The sequence below is a fragment of the Amia ocellicauda genome, chromosome 2 (assembly GCF_036373705.1).
Source record: "Amia ocellicauda isolate fAmiCal2 chromosome 2, fAmiCal2.hap1, whole genome shotgun sequence".
NCBI classification, from domain to species: Eukaryota; Metazoa; Chordata; class Actinopteri; order Amiiformes; family Amiidae; genus Amia; species Amia ocellicauda.
In genome coordinates this window covers 607,396-634,420 of record NC_089851.1, presented here as the reverse complement: position 1 = coordinate 634,420, position 27,025 = coordinate 607,396, and the positions used below count along the sequence as shown (strand labels likewise).

The following is a 27,025-nucleotide window of genomic DNA, read 5'->3' as shown; positions in this document are numbered from 1 at the left end:
ATCTATTTTGGAACACATATAGGGAGGCTATATCATATATTCATAATGTAACGACTCGGGGTCTGGCCGCGGCGGGGACTCGAACCCGCTTCTCCCGCGTCACAATGCAGATCCACAGCAGCGCCTTTAGCCGGGCTCCGGAGCGGCTCCACAGCGCGGCACTACGCACTGGTTTAGGCGCACGACTGTGAGACTGGTATTTTTTGGGTCAGAATTATGATGTATGTATGATGTTTTTTAGATATATATATATATTTTTATTTATTTGTTTTGTTTTGTTTGTTTTTACAAATATATTTAATTTCATGGAGTTACACGGTTTCACATTATGGAGGACTATCCATACTGAAATTTAAAATACTTACACAGATAAAATAAACACATAATTAAACAAATACATGGACATTTGTTTATTTATTTCAACATTTATTTATTCATTAATTAGTTTCAACATGTATATATATATATTTCCCGTTTGTCTCAGTGCGCTTCTACATTTCGTAGCGTCTCTTGTATTTCTTTTTTTTTTTCAATGAGACAAAACATTGAACTCTGTCAATCAGAGCTGGTGGGCGGTAGGTATTGTCCTGTCCAGTGCACATGAACATCTTCATAATCATCTTCATGTTACCTTCAGTCACTCGTCTCTCCATACATCCCCTCCAGACCACTGCGCTCCTCCAGTGCCAGAAGACTAACTCTGCCTCCTCTCCACTCTCCTTCCTCCAGAGCCGCTCCTTCTCATCCCTGAACGACCTGCCCACCGAAGTCAAAACAGCGAGTCCTTGACCTCATTCCGGCTCTTACTCAAGACGCATCTCTTCCGACAGCACTTGTAATATTAGTCCTCTATCCCTGCTAGATAGCACTTCACAGTTTTATTTGCTTCTCGTGTTCTTGATTGTTTTCCTCCTTGCTCTCTTTCCCGCAGCCCTCGTCTGTGACCCGACATCTTGACAGCACTTAGCTTTCACCGTCCAGGATGTAGGACCTCACTTACTGCACTTGCCTGTGTCAATTGGAAGTTGTAAAATGTATAATTTTGAATTGCTATGTTTTATGTAAATTGAATTTGTAATGATTGATGCCTTTTACTTAACTGTATTTTTGCACTTATGTTGTAAGTCTCCCTGGATAAGGGCATCTGCCAAGAAATAACAATAATAATAGCAATGCTCATCACCACGTTGATCTTGGTTCTGCCGGCCGGGGGCGGAACTGTTCCGCGGGGTCGCGGGTGCAGGCGGCCGCTTCCGCCGGGCGCAGGAAGTCGCGCGCAGTAGCAGCGCGGAGCGGCGGCAGCTTCTTACGCACGTAAACAAGCGAGCGCTCGGCCTGCACTGCCGGGCCCACCAACCTGGACAGCCGAACCGGACCGGCCCGACTCACAGGTCGGGCTTTTCCCACAACACCCGCCCCCCTCCCGCCGGGATGGCGCTGAGCTCGGGCGGCTGGGCGCACACCCCGCCGCCCCGGACTCCCTCGCCCCCCCTGCCCGGGCCGGGAGCGCCTCAAGGCGGCTGCAGCACCGTGCTCATGTCGGTGAGAGTGTCGGTGTGCCACTCCGGCATCCGGCCTCTCTGCCTGCCCGGCGCCGGGGACGAGTCGCTCCGCCTGCAGCTCAGCATGGACCCGGGCCGGGCCGGGGAATTCCGCTTGGCTCTGCGGGACGCCAGCTCCTCGGCGGCCGCGGGCAGAAGCGTGGTAGGTCGCCGGGGGCCTCAGGAATAGAAATAAACCGGGAGTAAATACGTAAATACCGGTGCCGGTGTTCTGACACTGCGCTTCCCGATCAGGATGGGCTGCCCGGTGTCTGAAAACAATGGGCTGCCCCGCTGAAAATACTAAGCAGCTCATCCTGTCTCACATAAAGCACCGTCTGAATGCGCTACCAGCTGTTTCTCAGCACTGTTACTGTATTTTAACACTTCAAATCCGGGGCAGCTCATCTGTCGGACAGAAGGGACCCGTCACAATGGGCTTCCGTTTTTCAACACTATTACTGTATTAGAAGCGTTCAGACCCTATGCAGCTCATCCTGTCATCTATGCGTAAATAGCAAATTGGTCACTATAAAATAACACGGTCAAAATCATTCTAAATGTTCATAATTATTACCAGCAGATTTATGGGCGTGTTCACTGCGCACGCGTACTTTCGCTACGCAGCTCATTCTGACTAGTCAGTTTGTCAGCACAGCGGCGCTGTGAACAGCAGCAGGGGGCGGGTAGTGATGCTGCCCCGCTGCGCGGAGAGGAGACGGGTGTCTGTGTTCATCTACCAGCGTGTCTGGTTAAAGCCTGCTGAGCTGATCACATCAGAGAGAGTGAGACAGTGTGTGCAATAGTGTGTCACAGTGTCTGTTTAACACACTGTGAGTGTCAGACCAAAATTCCATCAGGGGAAGGAGGAGGGTGAACTCTTCCTCTCTCCTCTCCTCTGCTCTAACTCCCTGTTTCTCTCCTCTCTCCCTTGCTCAGTCCATCGTGGAGTTTGACTTGCGTGACGTGCGCTACGAGGTGAGGTCACAGCGCTGCCACGAGCTCAGCCTGGCCACCCCCCCGCACGACCGCATCACCTTCAACTTCCGGGACGAGCGCGAGGCGCAGGAGTGGGCCACTGTGATCACCTCCTCCCTGAGAGAGGCGCAGAGAGGTGCGTGTGTCCCATGTGGATCCCTGGGTCCCTGTGTCTCACTGTACGTCTGTCAGAAGTAGGCTCTCAGATTAATGTGTGTCCCACCGTCTCTCTCACTGTCTCTCTCTCGTGTGTGTCCCTGTCAGAAGTTGGCTCTCTGATTAATGGCACTCCTCTGTCCCTCTCTCAGTTGCAGACGGCTGCTGTCAGCCCCCAGATGATAGGCAGCTCCAGCTGGAGCCCCTCGAACCCACAGCGTCTGCCATGCTGCCACGCACAGGTCAGTGCTCTCTCTCTCTCTCTCTCTCTCTCTCTCTCTCTCTCTCTCTCTCTCTCTCTCTCTCTCTCTCTCTCTCTCTCTCTCTCTCTCAGTAGTTTGATCATCTTGCGTAGCACCACCACTGATCTCCCTCTTCCTCCCCCACAGAGGAGCTGTGCACAGAGCTGGCACATGCGATCGAGGCCGGGGACGCCCAGGCAGCCTCTCGGTGCGCTCTGACTCTCGCTCGCCAGCAGGTGGTGCTCAGCATACAGCCCCGGCAGGACAGCTACCTGGACACCGAGATCAAGTGAGTGAGGGAAGAGGGAGAGGGGAGGAAAAGGAGGGAGAGAGAGAAGGGGAGAGAGCTCTGCAGGGGTCAGTGTGTGGATGGTAAAGGAGGAGTGTGCTCTGTCAGTGTGAAGGAGGGAGTGTGGCAGAGGAGTGTGTTCATGGTCTTTCTCTCTGTCAGTCTGAAGGTGGCGGTGGAAGATGCCTCCTCGTCCTGTTGTGTCACAGTGAAAGTCTTCCCCCACATGACCATCGCCTCCCTGAAGCAGCAGGTCAGACTGCCGCCCGTCTCTATCTGTCCTCCAGCTGTCTGTCTGGGTGCCTGTGACTGTGTGTGTGAATCATTATTGTCTGCTCTGTGTCCCTCTCTCAGGTGTGTGTATACACTGCAGCAGCTCACCAGTCGCTCTCCTTCTTCCTGCTCTCTCTCTCTCTCCCTCCCTCCCTCTCAGGTGTTCCTGGACTACGGGTTTCACCCCCGAGTGCAGCGCTGGGTGATCGGGCAGTGCCTGTGCTCGGACCCGCGTTCGCTAGCCTCCTACGGGGTGCGGGGCCACGGAGACACGGCCTTCCTGTACCTGCTGTCCGCGCGCCAGGCCCGCCTGTCTCCCCAGCTGTGCCAGCGGGACCAGGAGAGCGCCCTACTGCAGGCCGGCCCCGTCCCCCCCAGCAACGGGCTGCCCCCACAGGACTGGCGAGGCTACAGCACCCTGCCTGCCCGGCTCCCCCACTCGACAGGTACATGGCACCAACCGTCCCGCTCGGCTCAATTAGTCCCTCTGTCCGTCCTGCCCTGTCCATCCCGAGGTCCGTATTGGTGTCAGGGAGTGGGGCAGGGCAGGGGAGGTCTCTGATTGGCTGCTGATGGCTCTGTGTGATCTGTGATTGGTCCAGCAGGCGGAGGGGGCGGGGCAGAGCGCCTCGGCGTCGGTGACATCCGAGACCTGATCAACCTGGAGATGCTGCAGCTGAATGAGGCACTGAGCCTTAACACAGCCAACCCAACGCCAGCCCACCTGCAGGTACCCCTGGCACACTGACACCTCCCACAACACGCCTGGCGAACACACACTGACACCGCCCACCACACGCCAGCAAACACACAATTATTCACTGACCCTGCCGACAACATGCCAGCAGATGCACACTGACATACTGCCTCCTGCAAGAACCAGCACAACAGTACCGACCCAGACACTCCGGATGTCAGGCCAGCGAACACACGGGGGTGCTGACAGACACTGCAGCCTTGGTGTGTGTGTTAATCCCCCTCTCTCTCCTCCCTCCTCCAGGCTGGCTGGTCTTGCCCGTCCTGTACCTTCATCAACAAGCCCACCCGGCCGGGCTGTGAGATTTGCAGTGCCGCCCGACCCCTGAGCTACACGGTGCCGGGGGGGTACCGTCCCGACCCGGACGAGCTGCGGCGTTTGCAGCAGGAGAAGGAGGCTGTGAGGCAGTACCAGCAGGTAGGCCACACCCACACTGTTAAAATACACACTCACACACACTCTCAGTTATTGAACGCATAAACACACACACAGTCGCTGTATGCACACACTCACTCAGTTATTGCACGCACGCGCACACATACACACGCACACGGCACAGGGACACGCACGCTCGTGGCACAGGGAGAGAGACGCATGCGGTACAGGGACACGCACGCTCGTGGCACAGAGAGAGAGAGAGAGACGCACGCTCGTGGCACAGAGAGAGAGAGACGCACGCTCGTGGCACAGAGAGAGAGACGCACGCTCGTGGCACAGAGAGAGAGAGAGAGACGCACGCTCGTGGCACAGAGAGAGAGACGCACGCTCGTGGCACACACAGAGAGAGAGACGCACGCTTGTGGCACAGAGAGAGAGAGAGAGAGACGCACGCTCGTGGCACAGAGAGAGAGACGCACGCTCGTGGCACAGAGAGAGAGACGCACGCTCGTGGCACAGAGAGAGCGCACGCTCGTGGCACAGAGAGAGAGAGAGAGACGCACGCTCGTGGCACAGAGAGAGAGACGCACGCTCGTGGCACACACAGAGAGAGAGACGCACGCTTGTGGCACAGAGAGAGAGAGAGAGAGAGACGCACGCTCGTGGCACAGAGAGAGAGACGCACGCTTGTGGCACACACAGAGAGAGAGACGCACGCTCGTGGCACAGAGAGAGAGACGCACGCTCGTGGCACAGAGAGACACGTGGTACAGGGACACTCATGCTTGTGGCACAGAGAGACGTGGCACAGGGACACGCACGTTCGTGGCACAGAGAGAGACACGCACGTGGCACGGACACACACGCTCGTGGCACAGAGAGACATGCATGTGGCACAGGGACACTGACACACTGGCTCATGCTTTCAGAACCACAGACAGGCAGCTGTGAGGGCTGATGGGAGAACTGGTAGCTGCTGACTGGCTCAGCTGCTGTTTCCACCCACACTGACGGACACAGACACTGACTGTAGGGCAGGCAGTGCGTCAGATGGGGGGGTGCTGTTGAAAATGCACCGAGGGACAGGTAGCGGGATGGGGGGGCCGATAGACCCTGCTGTACTGTACTGTACTGGACACAGGGAGCAGACGCAGCACAGCTGGACAGACCGAGGCAGAAAGACGCACACGGGAACAGGGCAGAGATGGACTGGCGCCAGGCAGAGCACAACCTCGCTCTCCCTTCCTGTCGCGCTCTCTCACGCTCTCTCTCTTTCTGAGGAATAGACGGAGCCAAAGAGGGGACAGTGGGTGGGTGGGTGTGGCTGGCACCCCCTGTAGCTAACCCAGAGGTTCCCAAACTCTTTTGGCTGGCACCCCCCCATCCATTTGGGTCACAGCTCACGCCCATAACCCCCCCCACGTCTCACCCGTTCATATTTATATTTCCAATCATAATTTTGAAAGCCCTAACATTTAACAAAGAGGAGTACACTTTAATACCCGTTTGCATTTTACTTTTCAGTCTTTGGCCATTAACATTGGAATCTCCGTGCATGAACCTTTGCTCACTATCTAGTGGAGCTCACTGGAGTTAGACGAACTTCCAGGGCGTCTTTTCTCTGTCTGCCTCATCTGCGTTGATGTTTAACTGTGCAAACTCATCGATTTTATTTTTTGTTATTGCCGTTTCCGAAATATTGCAGATATTTGGTCTGAAACTGCCAATAAGTGGCTCACAGGCGGTGCTACACGACAGTCCTCCCTTCTGATAGGCCATGACTAGATATGGATTAAGCCAATAACCGAGACCCGATTTCCACTCTCGTGAGTCGCGACCGTAGTTTGTTTTTGATGTGTGTAAATGTGGAAAAAGTCATTTCACAGAGCCGGGTCGATGCAAAAGGAATCCGTTTATCCAGCACGATTCCGGCGGGGCGGCAATAAACAGTTGTCAGACCCCTCGTGGATTTCATGTCTCATCTTCACTTTTTACCCGTTCAGCGCTTTACCTGCGCCCCCCCATAGAGGGTCCTGGGGCCCCCCAGTTTGGGAACCCCTGAGCTAACCTGACCTGTCCTCTCTCTCTGTGTTTAAGGAGAAGGGGAGACGAGACGACACACTGGGGGGCGCCAGAGAGCAGGACAACGCCCTGCTGCACAATCTCAACTTGCCCTCGAACCCGGACTACTGACTGCACACCCTGATGCGCACACACACACTGAGACGCACTGACTGGTACAGTTTAACACTCTGTTACATGTACTGATTCAGGTGCACATTCTCACACACACTGACATACACTCACTGATACACTGATACATGTACTGATTCAGGTGTGCATTCTCTCACACACACTGATACTCCCATAGATAAACACACACAAGGCAAATGCACTGACCCCCTACTGCAGCACTGCAGTCCCCCCCACTGTGTTCATAATCATATTTAAAGTTTGACTTTTGTTTCTGGCTTTTTGTTTGATCTGATCTGGTTGTTATACGTGTTGTCTTGTTGTGGGGTGGTGTGGTGGGGGTGGTGTGGTGGGGGGTGTATCAAATGTTTCGAATGCTTTGGCCCTCACCTTCAATGGAAAGCGTGCCCTGCCCTCGGTCCCTCCGACTCCCTGCCCCCGTCTCTTCCTTCTGGTCTGTGTCCCTCGCTGGGCATTGTAGTGCAGCCCCAGCCCCCAGAGTAACACGGCACCCCCGCCATCCCTCTGACTCCAGAGCCCCGTCTGCCCCTGCTGCGTGAGGGAGGGGTTTCTCTGTCTCGTCCTCTAACCTTTCAAAATGCATTGTCGGGGGGGGGGAATAAACGTGTTGTATTTTACTGTAAAAATAAATAATCTAAAATATTGTTTAGAAATAAAGACTTATTTTAAAGCTCTGCTTTATTTAGTGTTTTCTTGCCTATCCCAGATACAGAGGGGGGTCATTTCCATTGTATCAATTTATATATACAGTTAGGCCCATAAATATGTGGACAGTGACACAATTGTGATCATTTTGTCACTACGCCACAATGGATTTGAAAGGAAACAATCAAGATGTGCTTTAAGTGCAGACTTTCATCTTTAACTTGAGGGTAGTTACATCCAAATTGGGTGAATGGTTTTTATATGTGCTCCCCCCAGTGTTAGGGGCTCAAAATTAATTGGACAAACTAACATAATCATGAATTAAATTGTGAGTTTCAATACTTGTCATCAGCAGATGCCGGGTTTCTTCCCTGGTGTTGCTCTGCCAGGCCTGTACTGCAGCTGTCTTTAGTTCCTGCTGGTTCTTGGGGTGTTTTGCCTTCAGTTTTGTCTTCAGCAAGTGAAATGCTGCTCAGTTGGATTCAGGTCAGGTGATTGACATGGCCATTGCAGAACATTCCACTTCTTCACCTTAAAAAAGCCTTGGGTTGCTTTCGCAGTATGCTTCAGGTCATTGTCCATCTGCACTGTGAAGCGACATGTCCAGTGAGTTTTCAGCATTTGGCTGAATCTGAGCAGATAACATAGCCCTAAACACTTCAGCATTCATCCTGCTGCTTTTGTCTGCAGTCACATCATCAATAAATACAAAGGAACCAGTTCCCTTGTCAGCCATACATGCCCATGCCATAATATGCTTCACAGATAAGGTGGTGTGCTTCAGATCATGAGCAATTCCTTCCCTTCTCCATACTCGTCTCTTCCCATCATTGTGGTACAAGTTGATCTTTGTCTCATCTGTCCATAGGATGTTGTTCAGAACTGTATAGGGTTCTTTAGATGTTTTTTGGCAAACTCTAATCTGGCCTTCCTGTTTCCATCTTGTGGTAAACCCTCTGTATTTACTCTGGTGAACTCTTCTCTTCATTGTTGACTTTGACACAGATACACCTACCTCCTGGAGGGTGTTCTTGATCTGGCCAACTGTTGTGAAGGGGGTTTTCTTGGGGGTTCCTGAGCTCAAAATGCGTTCTTTCTTTTTAAGAATGTACCAAACAGTTGATTTGGCCACACCTAATGATTTTGCTGTCTCTTGGAAGATAACTGTATATTTGTATATACAGCTCTGGAAAAAATTAAGAGGCCACTCCAAGTTCAGAAATCATGTTAAGTGGTCTCTTAATTTTTTCCAGAGCTGTATAGTGGGGGCTCAGGATACAATCAGACGCATTTAGAGAGAAACAGTGTTTATTATAGAGTCCGCAAACAGAAACAGACAGACGGGAGCCCAAACAAAAACCCAGCTCCTCTCGAGCCCCACTGAGCCTCCGCACAGGGTCCCTCTACACACGTACTAATAGTGACCACAGCCAAGACAAACTGAGCCCCCGCTCGCCTCCTGCCTTCCCACCCACAGGTGCAGTATAATACAGTACAATGTAGTGTAGTGCAGTATAATACAGTAGTGCAGTATAATACAGTACAATGTAGTGCAGTGAAGTATAATACAGTAGTGCATTATAATACAGTACAGTGTAGTGCAGTATAATACAGTAGTGCAGTATAATACAGTACAGTGTAGTGCAGTATAATACAGTACAATGTAATGCAGTATAATACAGTACAGTGTAGTGCAGTATAATACAGTACAATGTAATGCAGTATAATACAGTACAGTGTAGTGAAGTATAATACAGTAGTGCAGTATAATACAGTACAGTGTAGTGCAGTGAAGTATAATACAGTACAGTGTAGTGCAGTATAATACAGTAGTGCAGTATAATACAGTACAGTGTAGTGCAGTATAATACAGTAGTGCAGTATAATACAGTACAGTGTAGTGCAGTGAAGTATAATACAGTAGTGCAGTATAATACAGTACAGTGTAGTGCAGTGAAGTATAATACAGTAATGCAGTATAATACAGTACAATGTAGTGCAGTATAATACAGTACAATGTAGTGCAGTATAATACAGTACAATGTAGTGCAGTATAACAGTACAGTCTAGTGCAGTGAAGTATAATACAGTACAGTGTAATGCAGTATAATACAGTACAGTGTAGTGCAGTGAAGTATAATACAGTAGTGCAGTATAATACAGTACAATGTAGTGTCGTATAACAGTACAGTGTAGTGCAGTGCAGTATAATACAGTACAGTGTAGTGCAGTATAATACAGTACAATGTAATGCAGTATAATACAGTACAGTGTAGTGCAGTGCAGTATAATACAGTACAGTGTAGTGCAGTGAAGTATAATACAGTACAATGTAGTGCAGTATAATACAGTACAGTGTAGTGCAGTGAAGTATAATACAGTAATGCAGTATAATACAGTACAATGTAATGCAGTATAATACAGTACAGTGTAGTGCAGTATAATACAGTACAATGTAATGCAGTATAATACAGTACAGTGTAGTGCAGTGCAGTATAATACAGTAGTGCAGTATAATACAGTACAATGTAGTGCAGTATAACAGTACAGTGTAGTGCAGTGCAGTATAATACAGTACAGTGTAGTGCAGTATAATACAGTACAGTGTAGTGCAGTGAAGTATAATACAGTAATGCAGTATAATACAGTACAGTGTAGTACAGTATAATACAGTACAATGTAGTGCAGTATAATACAGTACAGTGTAATGCAGTATAATACAGTACAGTGTAGTGCAGTGCAGTATAATACAGTACAATGTAGTGCAGTATAATACAGTACAGTGTAGTGCAGTATAATACAGTACAGTGTATTGCAGTGAAATATAATACAGTACAATGTAGTGCAGTGCAGTATAATACAGTACAATGTAGTGCAGTATAATACAGTACAATGTAGTGCAGTATAATACAGTACAGTGTAGTGCAGTATAATACAGTACAATGTAGTGCAGTATAATACAGTACAATGTAGTGCAGTATAACAGTACAGTGTAGTGCAGTGCAGTATAATACAGTACAGTGTAGTGCAGTGAAGTATAATACAGTAGTGCAGTATAATACAGTACAATGTAGTGCAGTATAACAGTACAGTGTAGTGCAGTGCAGTATAATACAGTACAGTGTAGTGCAGTGCAGTATAATACAGTACAGTGTAGTGCAGTATAATACAGTACAGTGTAGTGCAGTGCAGTATAATACAGTACAGTGTAGTGCAGTATAATACAGTACAATGTAATGCAGTATAATACAGTACAGTGTAGTGCAGTGCAGTATAATACAGTACAGTGTAGTGCAGTGAAGTATAATACAGTAGTGCAGTATAACAGTACAGTGTAGTGCAGTGCAGTATAATACAGTACAATGTAGTGCAGTATAATACTGTACAATGTAATGCAGTATAATACAGTAGTGTAGTGCAGTATAATACAGTACAATGTAGTGCAGTATAACAGTACAGTGTAGTGCGGTGCAGTATAATACAGTACAGTGTAGTGCAGTGAAGTATAATACAGTAGTGCAGTATAATACAGTACAGTGTAGTGCAGTATAATACAGTACAGTGTAGTGCAGTATAATACAGTACAATGTAGTGCAGTATAATACAGTATAGTGTAGTGCAGTATAATACAGTACAGTGTAGTGCAGTGCAGTATAATACAGTACAATGTAGTGCAGTATAATACAGTAGTGTAGTGCAGTATAATACAGTACAGTGTAGTGCAGTATAATACAGTACAATGTAATGCAGTATAATACAGTACAGTGTAGTGCAGTGAAGTATAATACAGTACAATGTAATGCAGTATAATACAGTACAGTGTAGTGCAGTGAAGTATAATACAGTACAGTGTAGTGCAGTGCAGTGCAGTATAATACAGTACAATGTAGTGCAGTATAATACAGTACAATGTAGTGCAGTATAATACAGTACAGTGTAGTGCAGTGAAGTATAATACTGTACAGTGTAGTGCAGTGCAGTATAATACAGTACAGTGCAGTGCAGTATAATACAGTACAGTGTAGTGCAGTGCAGTATAATACAGTACAGTGTAGTGCAGTATAATACAGTACAATGTTGTGCAGTATAACACAGTACAGTGTAGTGCAGTGAAGTATAATACAGTAATGCAGTATAATACAGTACAGTGTAGTACAGTATAATACAGTACAATGTAGTGCAGTGCAGTATAATACAGCACAGTGTAGTGCAGTATAATACAGTACAGTGTAGTGCAGTATAATACAGTACAGTGTAGTGCAGTATAATACAGTAGTGTAGTGCAGTATAATACAGTACAATGTAATGCAGTATAATACAGTACAGTGTAGTGAAGTATAATACAGTACAATGGAGTGCAGTGAAGTATAATACAGTAATGCAGTATAATACAGTACAGTGTACTGCAGTATAATACAGTACAATGTAGTGCAGTGCAGTATAATACAGTACAATGTAGTGCAGTGAAGTATAATACAGTAGTGCAGTATAATACAGTACAATGTAGTGCAGTATAATACAGTACAATGTAATGCAGTATAATACAGTAGTGTAGTGCAGTATAATACAGTACAATGTAGTGCAGTGCAGTATAATACAGTACAATGTAGTGCAGTGAAGTATAATACAGTAGTGCAGTATAATACAGTACAATGTAGTGCAGTATAATACAGTACAGTGTAGTGCAGTATAATACAGTACAGTGTAGTGCAGTATAATACAGTAGTGTAGTGCAGTATAACAGTACAGTGTAGTGCAGTGCAGTATAATACAGTACAATGTAATGCAGTATAATACAGTACAGTGTAGTGAAGTATAATACAGTAATGCAGTATAATACAGTACAGTGTACTGCAGTATAATACAGTACAATGTAGTGCAGTGCAGTATAATACAGTACAATGTAGTGCAGTGAAGTATAATACAGTAGTGCAGTATAATACAGTACAATGTAGTGCAGTATAATACAGTACAATGTAGTGCAGTATAATACAGTACAATGTAATGCAGTATAATACAGTAGTGTAGTGCAGTATAATACAGTACAATGTAATGCAGTATAATACAGTAGTGCAGTGCAGTATAATACAGTACAATGTAGTGCAGTGCAGTATAATACAGCACAGTGTAGTGCAGTATAATTCAGTACAATGTAGTGCAGTGAAGTATAATACAGTAGTGCAGTATAATACAGTACAATGTAATGCAGTATAATACAGTACAGTGTAGTGCAGTATAATACAGTACAATGTAATGCAGTATAATACAGTACAATGCAATGCAGTATAATACAGTACAGTGTTGTGCAGTATAATACAGTACAGTGTAGTATAATACAGTACAATGTAGTGCAGTATAATACAGTACAATGTAGCGCAGTGCAGTATAATACAGTACAGTGTAGTGCAGTGAAGTATAATACAGTACAATGTAGTGCAGTGCAGTATAATACAGTACAGTGCAGTGCAGTATAATACAGTACAGTGTAGTGCAGTGCAGTATAATACAGTACAGTGTAGTGCAGTATAATACAGTACAATGTTGTGCAGTATAACACAGTACAGTGTAGTGCAGTGAAGTATAATACAGTAATGCAGTATAATACAGTACAGTGTAGTACAGTATAATACAGTACAATGTAGTGCAGTGCAGTATAATACAGTACAGTGTAGTGCAGTATAATACAGTACAGTGTAGTGCAGTATAACAGTACAGTGTAGTGCAGTGCAGTATAATACAGTACAATGTAGTGCAGTATAATACAGTACAGTGTAGTGAAGTATAATACAGTACAATGGAGTGCAGTGAAGTATAATACAGTAATGCAGTATAATACAGTACAGTGTACTGCAGTATAATACAGTACAATGTAGTGCAGTGCAGTATAATACAGTACAATGTAGTGCAGTGAAGTATAATACAGTAGTGCATTATAATACAGTACAGTGTAGTGCAGTATAATACAGTACAGTGTAGTGCAGTATAATACAGTACAATGTAGTGCAGTATAATACAGTACAATGTAATGCAGTATAATACAGTAGTGTAGTGCAGTATAATACAGTACAATGTAATGCAGTATAATACAGTAGTGCAGTGCAGTATAATACAGTACTATGTAGTGCAGTGCAGTATAATACAGTACAGTGTAGTGCAGTATAATTCAGTACAATGTAGTGCAGTGAAGTATAATACAGTAGTGCAGTATAATACAGTACAATGTAGTGCAGTATAATACAGTACAGTGTAGTGCAGTATAATACAGTACAATGTAATGCAGTATAATACAGTAGTGTAGTGCAGTATAATACAGTACAATGTAATGCAGTATAATACAGTAGTGCAGTGCAGTATAATACAGTACAATGTAGTGCAGTGCAGTATAATACAGCACAGTGTAGTGCAGTATAATTCAGTACAATGTAGTGCAGTGAAGTATCATACAGTAGTGCAGTATAATACAGTACAATGTAATGCAGTATAATACAGTACAGTGTAGTGCAGTATAATACAGTACAATGTAATGCAGTATAATACAGTACAATGCAATGCAGTATAATACAGTACAGTGTTGTGCAGTGAAGTATAATACAGTACAGTGTAGTATAATACAGTACAGTGTAGTGCAGTGCAGTATTTTCACACTAAAGGGTTTTATGCAAGTGGTTCCTCAGAAAAACTAGGGGAAAAAAAAAAGTAATGATAACAGAAATTAATAATGAACATATAACAATAATACCAATGACCTTTGACCCTCCGTCTGTCCTCCCAGGTCCAGGATGCAGAGAGGAAGCAGAACTTTGAGCGTCTGGTCCAGACGGACGAGCAGGACCTGGTACCGAACCGGGAGAGCGTGGAGTGTCGCATCTGCTACCTGGAGCTGCAGCCCGGGGAGGGGGTCCTGCTCCGGGACTGTCTGCACTGCTTCTGCAGGTCAGGGGGGGCAGGGACTGCAGGCAGGATGTCAGTGTGTATTGGTGCCCCCTCGTGTCCTACTGTGTGACACAGTGTGTGTGTCTGTGACTGTAGCTATGTGTCAGTGTGTCTCAGTGCTCCCTCGTGTCCCTCAGTGTGACGCAGTGTGTTGTTGCGATTGTGGTTTCTGCAGAGAGTGCCTGCGCTCCGTGATCCATGTGTGTGAGGACCCCGAGGTGGCGTGTCCGTACCGCGACGACACCTACGCCTGCAACAGCACACTGCAGGAGAGGGAGATCCGCGCGGTGAGACTGACTGGCCAACGCGCACACACACACACACACGGAAACAGTGACACACTTCCTGTCTCTACACTCTTGTCCCAGGTTAATGCAGTAACACGGTCTCTCCCCTTCCCCCCGGCTGCAGCTGGTGTCCGTGTCAGAGTACGAGCGCTTCCTGTCCCGGGGGCTGGCAGTGGCCGAGTGCCGCAGTGAGAGCAGCTACCACTGCGCCACCCCGGACTGCCCCGGCTGGTGCGAGTACGAGGACAGCGTCAACACCTTCCACTGCCCCGTGTGCGCCCGGCACAACTGCCTGCTCTGCAAGGTACTCTACTGTGCACACACACTGTATATCATCACTGTATACACGCTCTATACTATGTACATGGAATGATTTTCTCCCTCCCCCTCCCCCTCCCCCCCTCTCAGGCAATCCATGAGGGGATGGACTGCAGGCAGTATCAGGATGACCTGGCTGTGCGCGCCCTCAATGACTCTGCAGCACGAAGGACCAGAGACCTGCTGAGAGTGAGACTGAGACTGACACACTGGTGCAGTGTCACACACACCCCACACACTGGCTGACCCTCTCATTTGTCTCTTCAGCTGCATTCCTAACCCCCCCTCCCTCTCGCTGTGTTTCAGACTCTGGTCCAGACAGGGGAGGCGATGCACTGTCCACAGTGTGGAATAATTGTGCAGAAGAAGGAGGGCTGTGATTGGCTGCGCTGCACTGTCTGTCACACCGAGATCTGCTGGGTCACCCGGGGGCCACGCTGGGGGCCGGGGGTGAGAGCTGCCCCTCTGATGCTGCCTGTGTCTGTCTGTCTGCTGTGTAATTGTGTCTGTGTTGCAGTGTACTGACAGTTTATTATGCCCATTGTATGCTGTGTGTTCAGTGTGTTGTGTGTACAGTGCAGCGTGTTCAGTGTAGTGTACAGTGTTCAGTGCTGACAGTGTGTCCAGTGTAGTGTGTAGTATGTTCAGTGCTGATAGTGTCTACAGTGTGTACAGTGCAGTGTGTTCAGTGCTGACAGTACTCCGTGTCTCGCAGGGCCCGGGGGACACCAGTGGGGGGTGCCGCTGTAACGTCAACCAGCAGCGCTGCCACCCAGACTGCCAGAACTGCCACTAGCAGGAGAGGACAGCGGAGAGACGAGGCCATCGACCCTATAGTGCTTCCTGTAGTCTCTATGCAAGCTACACACACGCACACGCACACGCACAGTGCATGACCTCAAGGGAACCTGCTAGCACAGACCAGCTCCACACAACCAGCTGTGTCTGCCACTAACACTGCGACTCACCACTGACTGACGGACAGAGAGAGAGAGAGAGAGCCTTTCACAGCCGGTGCCAGTCGAACCCTGTCCTGCTTATCGCAGCTGTGATTGATGAATACACACACACACACACACACACACACACACACTCTAACGCTGCTACGACGTGCACACGCTCAGGGCTGTGTTGTGTCTTTGCCATAGTGCCTTATTCTGTCCATTGTGTATCAATAAAGATGACTGATCAGCAGAAGTGTTGGAGTTGGACCTTATTGCCTGAGGTACAAGACACACTGACCAAGACACACACACACACACACACACACACACACACACACACACACACCCACTGTACACCGACTGGTACATTAATTGACCGGGACACCGACTGTCTGGGACACGTGAGAAACAGTCAACACAGTAAAAAGGATGCAGAATTCCAAAACGAAACCCAAACCTGGTCTTTTATGAATAAATACATAACAGTGCACAGAGGGACAGACGCCCGTGTTCAGTAATCACTCCGCACTGCTGGGGGCCGCTTGGCCGTGGGTCGGGTGTCCACCGGGTCACCGTCACGGGGAGAGACATCCGTGCCGGCGCTCGTGGCTCCCGCCCCCCTTCACTTCCAGAAGAGGATGTTCCAGACCTGCAGCCAGCAGGGGAAGACGAGCAGCGCGACGAGGGGGTAGAGCAGCGAGCCGTACAGGTGGTGGTCCAGGATGCCCTGTGAAATGGCGGACAGGAACAGTGCCCAGCCCTCCAGCGGCGACACAGGCGCCTCCTGCAGCTCCTGGTACAGGAACACGCACAGCAGCAGCGTGATGGCCGGGCTGAGCAGCACCATCGCCCCGGCGCTCAGCAGCCTGCAGGGAGAGCGTCGGCGCGTGAAAGTGCGTCGGCGTGGGCAGACACGTGAGCGAGCCGACGTGGCCGGTGCGTTACCTGGGCGCGTGAGGCGTGATGAAGGCCGTGACGGGCACCAGCGTCAGCGCCAGGATGAAGCCCAGCGAGAAGTTGAGCAGTGCGGTGCAGCCCAGCAGGGCGGACAGGTACAGCAGGGACAGCAGCTTCAGCACCCGCCAGCCGCGCTCCGTCCCCGCACCGGACAGCACCCTGCGGCGGAGAGAGGGACATACAGAGACGCGTCACGGTGTTGTGCGGCAGCGTTGTGTACTTGTGCGCGTTGTGCGGCAGCGTTGTGTACCTGTGTGTGTTGTGCGGCAGGGCCAGGCCAGCGGTGTAGATGGCCACGGCGGTCAGGGTCACAGCCTCGGTCTCCGACACGGGGAAGTGCTGCACCGCGGCATGCTGGGAGAGCACGGGCAGTGTGTACAGCGCCACGCCCGTCAGGTGACTGATCAGCACCGGGGTCAGCAGGGACAGCAGGCCGGGACTGGACACCTGGGGGAGAGGGACAGGCAGTCACTGCAGCCCGCTCTGCTCCACAATAACAGACAGACAGACTGACACCCATCCACTGAACACTGAGATCAGCGATTCCACAGCAGACACACCGAGGGACAGACTGACCTCTTCTCCCTCCGTGGCGCAGTCCTCCAGGGCTGTAGACGGGTCACTGAGCTGCACCCACAGGTCCAGAGCCTAGAGCAGTGTTAAGGACTGGCACACTGGGACACTTACTACTCCTCCTCCCTCCCTCCCTCCCTCCCTCTCCCTCAGGATACGCGCAGCAGCAGGATGAGCACCAGCAGGCTGAAGGCAGGCATGTAGTAGCCGATGGAGACGAAGCGCGACAGCGAGGGCATCAGGTAGAAGAAGTAGGACTGGTGCAGCCGCTCGAGCAGGTTGTTGAGCTTCCGAAACATCCCCTCCAGCAGCCTGGGACACACACAGACACTGGGATACTGCGCACACACACACACACACACACTGGGGATACTGCACACACACACACACACACACACACACACACACACAGACACTGGGATACTGCGCACACACACACACACAGACACTGGGATACTGCGCACACACACACACACACAGACACTGGGATACTACACACACACACAGACACTGGGATACTACACACACACACACAGACACTGGGATACTGCACACACACAGACAGACATGCCCCTCCCAGTGCGCGGATACATACTTGCCCAGCGTGGTGATGTCGGTCTTGTACTGGCGGAAGCTGTTGATGCCGCGCAGCGTGGCAGCCTCGATGTGGTAGCGCAGGAACAGGCCGTGGTCCCCCCAGGAGCGCCCGCTGGCCTGGCGCAGCACCATCAGCAGCATGGTCTGCACCGAGTGTGTGTAGCCAGACACTGTGTCCCAGTCACTGCGCTGGAGCTGCATGCAGAGCACAGAGCACAGGACAGTCGCGATGCTGCCAGATTGCCCTGTACGGTGTGGTGAGCGGTGCCTTGCCCTGTACAGTACGGTGACTGGTACCTTGTTCTCTACACGGCGGTGACCTTTGCCTGTACGGTGCGGTGACCGGTGCCTTGTTCTCTACGCGGCAGTGACCAGTACCTTGCCCTGTACAGTACGGTGACCGGTGCCTTGTTCTCTATACGGCAGTGACCGGTACCTTGCCCTGTACAGTACGGTGACCGGTGCCTTGTTCTCTACGCGGCAGTGACCAGTACCTTGCCCTGTACAGTACGGTGACCGGTGCCTTGTTCTCTATACGGCAGTGACCGGTACCTTGCCCTGTACAGTACGGTGACCGGTGCCTTGTTCTCTACGCGGCAGTGACCAGTACCTTGCCCTGTACAGTACGGTGACCGGTGCCTTGTTCTCTATACGGCAGTGACCGGTACCTTGCCCTGTACAGTACGGTGACCGGTGCCTTGTTCTCTAAGCGGCAGTGACCGGTACCTTGCCCTGTACGGTGCGGTGACCGGTGCCTTGTTCTCTATTTGGCGGTGACCGGTACCTTGCCCTGTACGGTGCGGTGACCGGTGCCTTGTTCTCTATGTGGCGGTGACCGGTACCTTGCCCTGTATGGTGCACAGGATGTTGGTCTTCTGGCAGAAGGCGTGGAACAGGTTGGCCAGGTCCAGGTTGGGCAGCTGACCGTTCAGCCCCTCCAGCACCAGGTCCAGGCTGGTGATGACATCACTGCTGAGCTCCAGAGACAGCGCCGCCTGGATTGAGCCCCCCCGGCCCTGCAGGGGCGACGCACTGATGCCTGAGCAGACAGCACAGCACAGTGTGTCAATACACACAGCACAGCACATCCATACACACAGAGTAACACACAGCACAGTGCATCCATACACACGGAGTAACACACAGCACAGTGCGTCAATACACACGGAGTAACACACAGCACAGTGCGTCAATACACACGGAGTAACACACAGCACAGTGCGTCAATACACACGGAGTAACACACAGCACAGTGCATCCATACACACGGAGTAACACACAGCACAGTGCGTCAATACACACGGAGTAACACACAGCACAGTGCGTCAATACACACGGAGTAACACACAGCACAGTGCGTCAATACACACGGAGTAACACACAGCACAGTGCATCCATACACACGGAGTAACACACAGCACAGTGCATCCATACACACGGAGTAACACACAGCACAGTGCGTCAATACATACGGAGTAACACACAGCACAGTGCATCCATACACACGGAGTAACACACAGCACAGTGCATCCATACACACAGAGTAACACAGTGAGCACATTAACGCACACCCGGCCCCTGCTTACCGGTGGTGTTGACGTCATGGTAGCCCTCCAGCCAGGCCTGCATGCCGATGAGGTCGTGCTCGTTCACCAGGAAGATCAGGTCCTTCGCCCAGTACACCTGCCCTGAAGACAGACACACACTACTGAACAGAGGCAGTACACCTGCCCTGAACACACACACACACTACGGAACACACACAGTACACCTGCCCCGACCTCACTCACACACACACACAGAGACAAACAGACGTTTCTCGCTCACCCTTGAAGTACTGGGCCAGGGCCAGTAGCAGCCCCACGGCCTGGTTGTTGGCGCCATCTGGGCTGCAGGGGGCACTGAGCACAAGAGACTCTGTGCGCGGAGCGCGGGGGGCACGCAGGATACCGTAGACATTAGTGCCATGCACCATCTGACAGGTAGACACAGAGGGAGGGAAAAGACACGCTTAATTATGAGTTAGTGTGCAGTACAGTGTCAGTACAGTGTGTAGTGTGTGCAGTACAGCTTGTCGGTACAGTCACTCACGTATCTCTCCTTGCTCTCGTCAGGGAAGGGCAGCATGCGCGAGAAGCTCTGTGTGTAAACCTCCAGCCCCCGGCTCTGCATTGCCTGCACCAGCCACTGCACCGGCATCCCTCTGCGAGAGAGAGAGGGAGCGGGGAGGGAGAGAGAGGGGTGCAGACAGAGGATGGAGGAAGAAGGGAAGGGACAGAAAGAGACAGACCCAAAGTCACCAGGCTGTTACTCCAGAGTCTGTATACAGAGGGATGGACAGAGTTGAGTATGCAAGAGAGATTGACATGCACACTCTGATACAGCAACACACACACAGTGAGTGTGTGAGGGAGGCGGGAGGCAGACTGGGCAGACTGGCCCTGCTGTGGACTGACCCGGCCTTCTTCTTCTGGGCAGCGAACTCCCTGGCCGCGCCCAGCGCCCGCTCGCCCGTGGAGAAGCGCTCCTCCACCATGGTGGAGCCCATGGCGTTCTCCGACATGTAGCAGCGCAGCGAGAACGGCGCGAAGGCCAGGCCCATGAACCACGCCACGCCCGCCACGTAACACAGCACACTGCCACGGAGAGAGAGAGAGGAGTTACAGGCAGGTGCGCTGTGGACAGGTGCATACAGGCAGGCAGGTGTGTCAAACTGACCAGAGGGGTGTGTTGAGCCGGGTCAGCAGGCTGGTTAGGGCTCTCCTGCGGTTGGGGTCAGACAGCAGACCCATGTCCGCTCCGCTGAACTGACCGCTGGGGCCTCACACTGACCGATGGACTGGCCGCTGTCAGGCTTTACCTTGAAAACACAGCACACAGTCGGACACAACTCTGACTGATAGACTCACACTGACGCACTGCTGTACTACAGCCCTGAACAGCCGCACTGTAGAGATGTGGACTCTGCTGCAGCGGGTCCCATAAACACGGGCAAAGCAATGCAATGTCGCCGACACGACGCACTCGGGCGCTCCCACCTCGCAGGGCTGCGCAGAGGCCGGGCTGCTCGGTCCGGTTCGCCGGGTCGCTGCTCGCTGTCTGTGCGCCGACGCCCTGCTGTGGCCGGACAATGTGCGCTTGTTCAGACGGAGGTGCTGCTCCGCGATGGCGGCCACTTCCTGGTTTCCCACAGGACCGCTTTTCCCTCGGACTCACTTCCGGGAGATCCCCGCTGTCCGTCTGCGCCCCCTGTCGGCAGGGAAGCCTCGCCCGAGTAGACATTTAATTTAAATTGATTAAATACAATCACAAGTTCAGTAAAACTATACACTGCCCTTCCGCCTTATATCTGGTGGAGGGATGAAGCCAGACGGACAGACACTTTCTCCATCCAAACAATGTGGGGAAGCAATAAAAAAGGCAAACACAATGCTAGGGTATATTGTCAAAAGTGTAGAATTGAGAACAAGGGCAGTGATGTTCAGACTGTACAATGCACTAGTTAGAGCTCATCTGGATACTGTGGACAGTTCTGGGCTCCACACTTCAAGAAAGATATCGCTGCTCTAGAGGCAGTTCAGAGGAGAGCAACCAGACTTATTCCAGGTCTGAAGGGAAAGTCCTACTGAGAGACTGAGGAACTGAACCTTTTCACCCTGGAACAGAGGAGACTACGTGGGGACTTAATGCAAGTCTTCAAAATCATGAAAGGCATCGACCACATCAAACCAGAGGAGCTTTTCCAGATCAGCAGGGACACACGCACCCGGGACACAAATGGAAATTGGGCTTCAAGGCATTCAAGACAGAAAACAGGAGACACTTCTTCACACAGAGAGGCGTCACAATCTGGACAAACTCCCCAGCGATGTGGCTGAAGAGACAATTTGGGAACATTCAAAAACAGACTGGATAGGATCCTTGATCACTCAGTTATTAATGGACACCAAACGAGCACGATGGGGCGAATGGGCTCCTCTTGATTGCACACTGTTTGGACAGGTACACACAGGCTCACAAGATGGACAGACAGCGCAGGGTGTGAACTGTGTCGTTTATTAGACATGTAAAGTGTAGTTACAGTTACAGACACGCTTACAAAAATAACACTCTGTTCCTCCCCCCTGTGCAGTCAATCATGTGACCTCCTGGCCGCCCTGCCCCCCCTCACTGTGCGGTCAGTGTGGACACCTCCTGCAGGTGCTCTCGGACCACGGTGTCCAGCACGGTGCTCAGGCCCCGGCAGCCGGTCATGGCCGCGTCCAGCAGTGGCTCCAGGTGGTCCTGGTGCAGCCTGGCGTCCATCTGCAGCAGCGCCAGCTGCCCCCCCCGCGGCAGCAGGGCCAGACTGAGCGCCGTGCCCCCCCCCGCCTCCTCGGCGTGGCACAGGTCCGCCAGCGGCTGCTCGTCCACCATGCCGGCGCTGCAGGAGCACACGTAGTCGCGCAGTGGGATCCCGGCGTCCACCACGGCCAGCGTGGCGGCGTTCACACAGGCGCTGTAGTTGCCCCCGTCGGACTGCAGTACCTGGGGGAGACGGGGCAGTTATTTCACATGGAGGTAATGAAGCGCCCGGACAGGCATGGCCGAGGGACCCTGTGCCGGCCACACCCACAGCCACACCGTGGAGCAGAGCTTCTCCATTCAGCGACTAACTACTTAATCACTGCAACAACACCGCAGCACACTGTGGGAGCACTGCAATATACTGCAGTGTAATAGAGTGCAGTACAGTGTAATATAGTGTAGTACAGTGTAATGCAGTGCAGTAGTCTGTATTATACACCAGTGTAGTTTATTACAGTGGAGTACAGTAATATAGTGTAGTACAGTGTAACAGTGCAGTAGTCTGTATTATACACCAGTGTAGTTTATTACAGTGGAGTACAGTAATATAGTGTAGTACAGTGTAATGCAGTGCAGTAGTCTGTATTATACACCAGTGTAGTTTATTACAGTGCAGTACAGTGTAATATAGTGCAGTACAGTGTAACGCAGTGCAGTAGTCTGTATAATACACCAGTGTAGTTTATTACAGTGCAGTACAGTAATATAGTGTAGTACAGTGTAATGCAGTGCAGTAGTCTGTATTATACACCAGTGTAGTTTATTACAGTGCAGTACAGTGTAATATAGTGCAGTAGTCTGTATTATACACCACTGTAGTTTATTACAGTGCAGAGCATTCGGGTGTGTGTTACAGTGTATTATACTCCACTAGGGCTGAAACAAACGACATTTTGATAATCGATTAGTCTGTTGATTACCACTTTGATTAATCCATTAATCAGATACAAAATAATTCCAGCATTATATCCAGGTGTTGTCACATTGCTCTCCAGACACAAAGCTGTTTTACTCTTCAGTTTGAAATGTGCTGAAATGTTTTGATAAATAAAGAAAACCCATTAGACTCAGTGTTAACAGCAGCAGTCCAGCACTGGAGCGATACAGTCCGAGACTTCCGCAGCGCTGCGCATTCCGAGAAGCGCCCCGACAGGATAGTTTAAAGAAATGTATTAATCACCTTTTATAGAAATTTTCTTATTAAGGATCTCTGTTAGTTGCAAGTTTTTACATCCTCTGAGCCTTTGTTATTGCTTGCGCTCCTGTATTGGCTGTCCTGCTGGTTCTCTTGGTTTGTGTGTGTATGTCCTGCGCTGCTGCATCGCCTGCCTTTACTGCGTCTGGTTCGACTCTTGCTTGAATGTAGCGCTCTGCAATAATAAGAGTGTAAAATGTAGAATAGGCTCATAATAATGTAGTTAAGGAGGTAAAGAAACAGGTGTTGCTTGCGAGACGCACACCAGTTCCAGAAACGGAAAGGCTGTGCACTTAGTGCCGTTTTAACGGATCCAGTGTGCCACGTCCTTGATGGACAGCTTTCTGGATGACAGAAAGTCGTGTCTGATCCAGTGCCACGACTGCGCCAGCTGAGCGTCTTTGCCCTGCCATCACGGCTCCGGTGTGCTTTCAAAGTGTTCAGTGTAAAGTGCTCCCAACACTGTAGAAGACGTATGCCCCGTTTCCACTGGTGGACGCATCTGGACACGTCTGACCCCGGGCGCTTAAACAGGTGTTTCCACTGGCTAAGCGTCCGGACGTGTCAGTGTTTTGTGGAGGTTAAATATCTGGTGCTGGACGTGTCCGTAAGCGTCCATCCCACTGAGGACATGATTCACTTTCAGAAGAGAGATGTGTGCTGGACTGAGACAGACAAGGAAGAGATCAGATACATTGTGTCGGAAGATATAGTCTCAAGTGCCATGTGCGATCACGAAGAAATGACATCAGCATGGAGTGAAATCCACGTACAGAAACAATGACTGCTTACAGTTAATATCCGAGTGCATTAAAAACTTGGATTTCACAGGACCGGTGCAGCGCCTGACTAGTTACAATAAACTGAAGGATAATAATCAGATTGGTAGCAGCCGATTTTATTAATCTTTTATGAACAGCTGGACGGTGTTTCAGGCTGTGTTGTGTGAATGGTGTGCAGGACAATCTGCAGAGACAGTCAGTGTGAAGGCGAACACGATTCAGTTCATTTACAAGATAAATTTATAAATAAATACAGCAGATCTGGGTTTCCCTCTAAAACATTAAGGACTGGATTAATAAATCCGTCCATAAACGCCATGACTGAGACACGCACACTTTAGTTCAATTATAAGCTGCTATATTGTATCTGGATGATTAATCGTGAAACGTGTGTATTTTGTTTCAACTGTAACTTGCCCTGGTTAAGGACGTCTGCTAAGTAAATTATAAATAATACGGCAAAAATTAGTAAGTAATAAATTAAGGGAGTCACGCTGTGCTGTTTAAAATACATATATACTAGCACAAACGATTAAGATAATAATAACAATACATATTTGCTATTTAGTATTATTGTTGCACATGGTGCAACGTGCTTGTCTGAATATAATGTTGTCTCTACACGTTTAGCTCTTCCTAATATCTCTGAACAGAAACGTGTATTTATTAAGCTGTTTACAATCACGTAAAGCAGAAAGAATGAAACAGACACAGAAGTCCTCTCCACTCAGGCTGTATTGCTCGTAGTGTTGCTCTCTGCTTCTGTTTTAACACAAACACAAACCAAACCCACAGTCGCTGCTCCTCCCATCAGAGGGATGGATTCACAGCGGCCTGGTTTTACAAAAAAAGCTCTGGATCGCGTCTGAGGACGGACGTGTCCAGCACGGCATGGCACGACACGGACCCTTAAGCCAGTGGAACCGAGGCATTACAGGCTTTCAGATTATAGCGATTAGTTGTTGTAGGCCTATACTCCACTACAGTGTGCAGTGAACTCCAGTGCAGTGTGTTACAGTACCGTGTATTATACTGCAGTGCGTTACCTTGACATAGATGTCGATCTGGGAGCGGGGGTACAGCGAGGTCAGCACGGCCGCCTCGAAGGTCTGCTGCAGCTGCAGGCTGACCTCGCTGGCCCTGCGGTCGCCATGCGGGCGGCGCTTCCTCTCCGCCGTGCTGAAGGTGGCCATGCTGTACTGGCAGTTGATCACGGCACGGTCATGCAGGGCACGCACACGGGACCCCCGCACCTGGGAGAGAGGGATAGGGGAGAGGAGAGAGAGGGCAATGCGAACTGAATGAAGAGAGGGGGTTTTAGGGGGAGGGGGGAGATAAGGGCTTCAGGATGCTCAGTCACTGACGCACAGAGCCTCACCCGGCCCAGTCCAGTGTGCGGCAGTGCAGGACGTCAGTGCGGTTCTGTGCGCTGTAGCACTATACTGTATAGCCCAGAGTATCTATAGTGCAATGGCAATAACGTGTGCTCTGGCACATTTCAACAGTGCTGCAACAACAATAACATGTGCAACACACACACACACACACACACGGGCACTCACTCACACAGACACACAGACAGACAGACAGACAGACAGACAGACAGACACACACACACACACACACATGCACTCACTCACTCACTCACACAGACAGACAGACATGCACTCACTCACACAGACACGCACACACACACAGACAGACACGCACTCACTCACTCACACAGACAGACAGACAGACACGCACTCACTCACACAGACACGCACTCACTCACAGACAGACACGCACTCACTCACTCACTCACACAGACAGACAGACACACACGCACTCACTCACACAGACACGCACTCACTCACAGACAGACAGACAGACACACAGACAGACAGACAGACACACACGCACTCACTCATTCACTCACTCACTCACACAGACACTCACTCACTCACTCACTCACACACACACACACAGACAGACAGACAGACAGACAGACAGACAGACACGCACGCACGCACACACAGTCCAGAATGATCTTTACTGGCATGACGCGGTCAGTGCTTGCTAAGCTCATAACAATCTCACGGGGGTCATATCAAAGTATAGATAACTAAATAAATAAATAATCCCATAAACAGAGCCCTCACCTCATGCGGGCCGTACACCACCGCCAGCGCCTTGGTGTTGCCCTGCTCGATGTAGGCGGACCCGTCGGCCTGCCCGAACACCCCCATCCGGGCCCGGACCTTGCGCAGCTCGGTGGGCTTCCGCCCGTCCAGCCGGTACCCCTGGTCCGACAGCAGCTCCAGCCCGGCCATGGCGATCCCGAGCGGAAACGCAACGGTGTGAAGCAGGAGCGGACAGCAGGACCGATACACAGACACACAGACACGCTGCACTGCGGACACCCCTCGCACGACCTCCCAACACGTGTGGAGAGCTCAGCGGAGCAGGAAGGTGTAGGCGAGCAGAAAACAGACTACAATACCCACAATGCCCCGCGCGAACTGTAGTTCAACACCATAGGCCGCGTTCACGACACTTCCGTGCGGCTGGATTGCAGACGGGAGTCTGCGTGTGACGTCACGGTCTGCGCAGACGCAGTGTGGACAGCTCTGGCTCTGG

The 27,025-nt window shown here is 50.2% G+C and overlaps 3 protein-coding genes across 4 annotated transcripts; 1 reads left to right on the top strand and 2 right to left on the bottom strand.

Annotated features, from left to right (window-relative positions):
- Positions 1 to 1,248: 1,248 nt before the first annotated feature.
- Positions 1,249 to 16,208, top strand: shrprbck1r (sharpin and rbck1 related). Of its 2 annotated transcripts, none has more exons than XM_066716114.1 (14): positions 1,249 to 1,704; positions 2,481 to 2,655; positions 2,828 to 2,917; positions 3,065 to 3,206; positions 3,369 to 3,459; positions 3,640 to 3,925; positions 4,085 to 4,209; positions 4,480 to 4,653; positions 14,246 to 14,406; positions 14,582 to 14,693; positions 14,818 to 14,997; positions 15,102 to 15,200; positions 15,318 to 15,461; positions 15,727 to 16,208. In XM_066716114.1, exons 1-14 carry the CDS (start codon positions 1,432 to 1,434, stop codon positions 15,805 to 15,807), a joined length of 2,133 nt encoding a protein of 710 aa, XP_066572211.1. In that variant the 5' UTR covers positions 1,249 to 1,431; the 3' UTR covers positions 15,808 to 16,208. The 2 variants fall into 2 exon arrangements, with proteins under 2 accessions (XP_066572211.1, XP_066572210.1); XM_066716113.1 differs by having other exon boundaries at positions 4,082 to 4,209.
- A 184-nt stretch (positions 16,209 to 16,392) lies between these two features.
- Positions 16,393 to 21,281, bottom strand: gpaa1 (glycosylphosphatidylinositol anchor attachment 1). Its single transcript, XM_066716115.1, has 13 exons — positions 21,121 to 21,281; positions 20,801 to 20,942; positions 20,539 to 20,718; positions 20,174 to 20,285; positions 19,910 to 20,057; positions 19,669 to 19,770; positions 18,925 to 19,121; positions 18,081 to 18,277; positions 17,644 to 17,797; positions 17,489 to 17,560; positions 17,163 to 17,359; positions 16,901 to 17,071; positions 16,393 to 16,821 (listed from the first exon to the last, which is right to left on the bottom strand). The coding sequence occupies exons 2-13, from the start codon at positions 20,872 to 20,874 to the stop codon at positions 16,578 to 16,580; spliced, it is 1,848 nt and encodes a 615-aa protein (XP_066572212.1). The 5' UTR covers positions 20,875 to 20,942; positions 21,121 to 21,281; the 3' UTR covers positions 16,393 to 16,577.
- Positions 21,282 to 22,117: 836 nt separating this feature from the next.
- exosc4 (exosome component 4) lies at positions 22,118 to 27,015 on the bottom strand. Its single transcript, XM_066716112.1, has 3 exons — positions 26,548 to 27,015; positions 25,453 to 25,659; positions 22,118 to 22,609 (listed from the first exon to the last, which is right to left on the bottom strand). The coding sequence occupies exons 1-3, from the start codon at positions 26,716 to 26,718 to the stop codon at positions 22,250 to 22,252; spliced, it is 738 nt and encodes a 245-aa protein (XP_066572209.1). The 5' UTR covers positions 26,719 to 27,015; the 3' UTR covers positions 22,118 to 22,249.
- Positions 27,016 to 27,025: the final 10 nt, after the last annotated feature.

Excerpts from the sequence above, each read along its gene's own strand:
- shrprbck1r (XM_066716113.1), top strand. The coding sequence starts at position 1,432 with ATGGCGCTGAGCTCGGGCGGCTGGGCGCACACCCCGCCGCCCCGGACT. Across the intron at positions 3,207-3,368 it reads TACCTGGACACCGAGATCAA|TCTGAAGGTGGCGGTGGAAG; the intron begins GTGAGTGAGGGA and ends TCTCTCTGTCAG. Across the intron at positions 14,694-14,817 it reads AGGAGAGGGAGATCCGCGCG|CTGGTGTCCGTGTCAGAGTA; the intron begins GTGAGACTGACT and ends CCCCGGCTGCAG.
- gpaa1 (XM_066716115.1), bottom strand. The coding sequence starts at position 20,874 with ATGGGTCTGCTGTCTGACCCCAACCGCAGGAGAGCCCTAACCAGCCTG. Across the intron at positions 18,278-18,924 it reads TGTGCACCATACAGGGCAAG|CTCCAGCGCAGTGACTGGGA; the intron begins GTACCGGTCACC and ends CTCTGCATGCAG. Across the intron at positions 17,561-17,643 it reads TGCTCATCCTGCTGCTGCGC|GCTCTGGACCTGTGGGTGCA; the intron begins GTATCCTGAGGG and ends ACACTGCTCTAG.
- exosc4 (XM_066716112.1), bottom strand. The coding sequence starts at position 26,718 with ATGGCCGGGCTGGAGCTGCTGTCGGACCAGGGGTACCGGCTGGACGGG. Across the intron at positions 25,660-26,547 it reads TGGTGTACGGCCCGCATGAG|GTGCGGGGGTCCCGTGTGCG; the intron begins GTGAGGGCTCTG and ends CCTCTCTCCCAG. Across the intron at positions 22,610-25,452 it reads AGATCGACATCTATGTCAAG|GTACTGCAGTCCGACGGGGG; the intron begins GTAACGCACTGC and ends CGTCTCCCCCAG.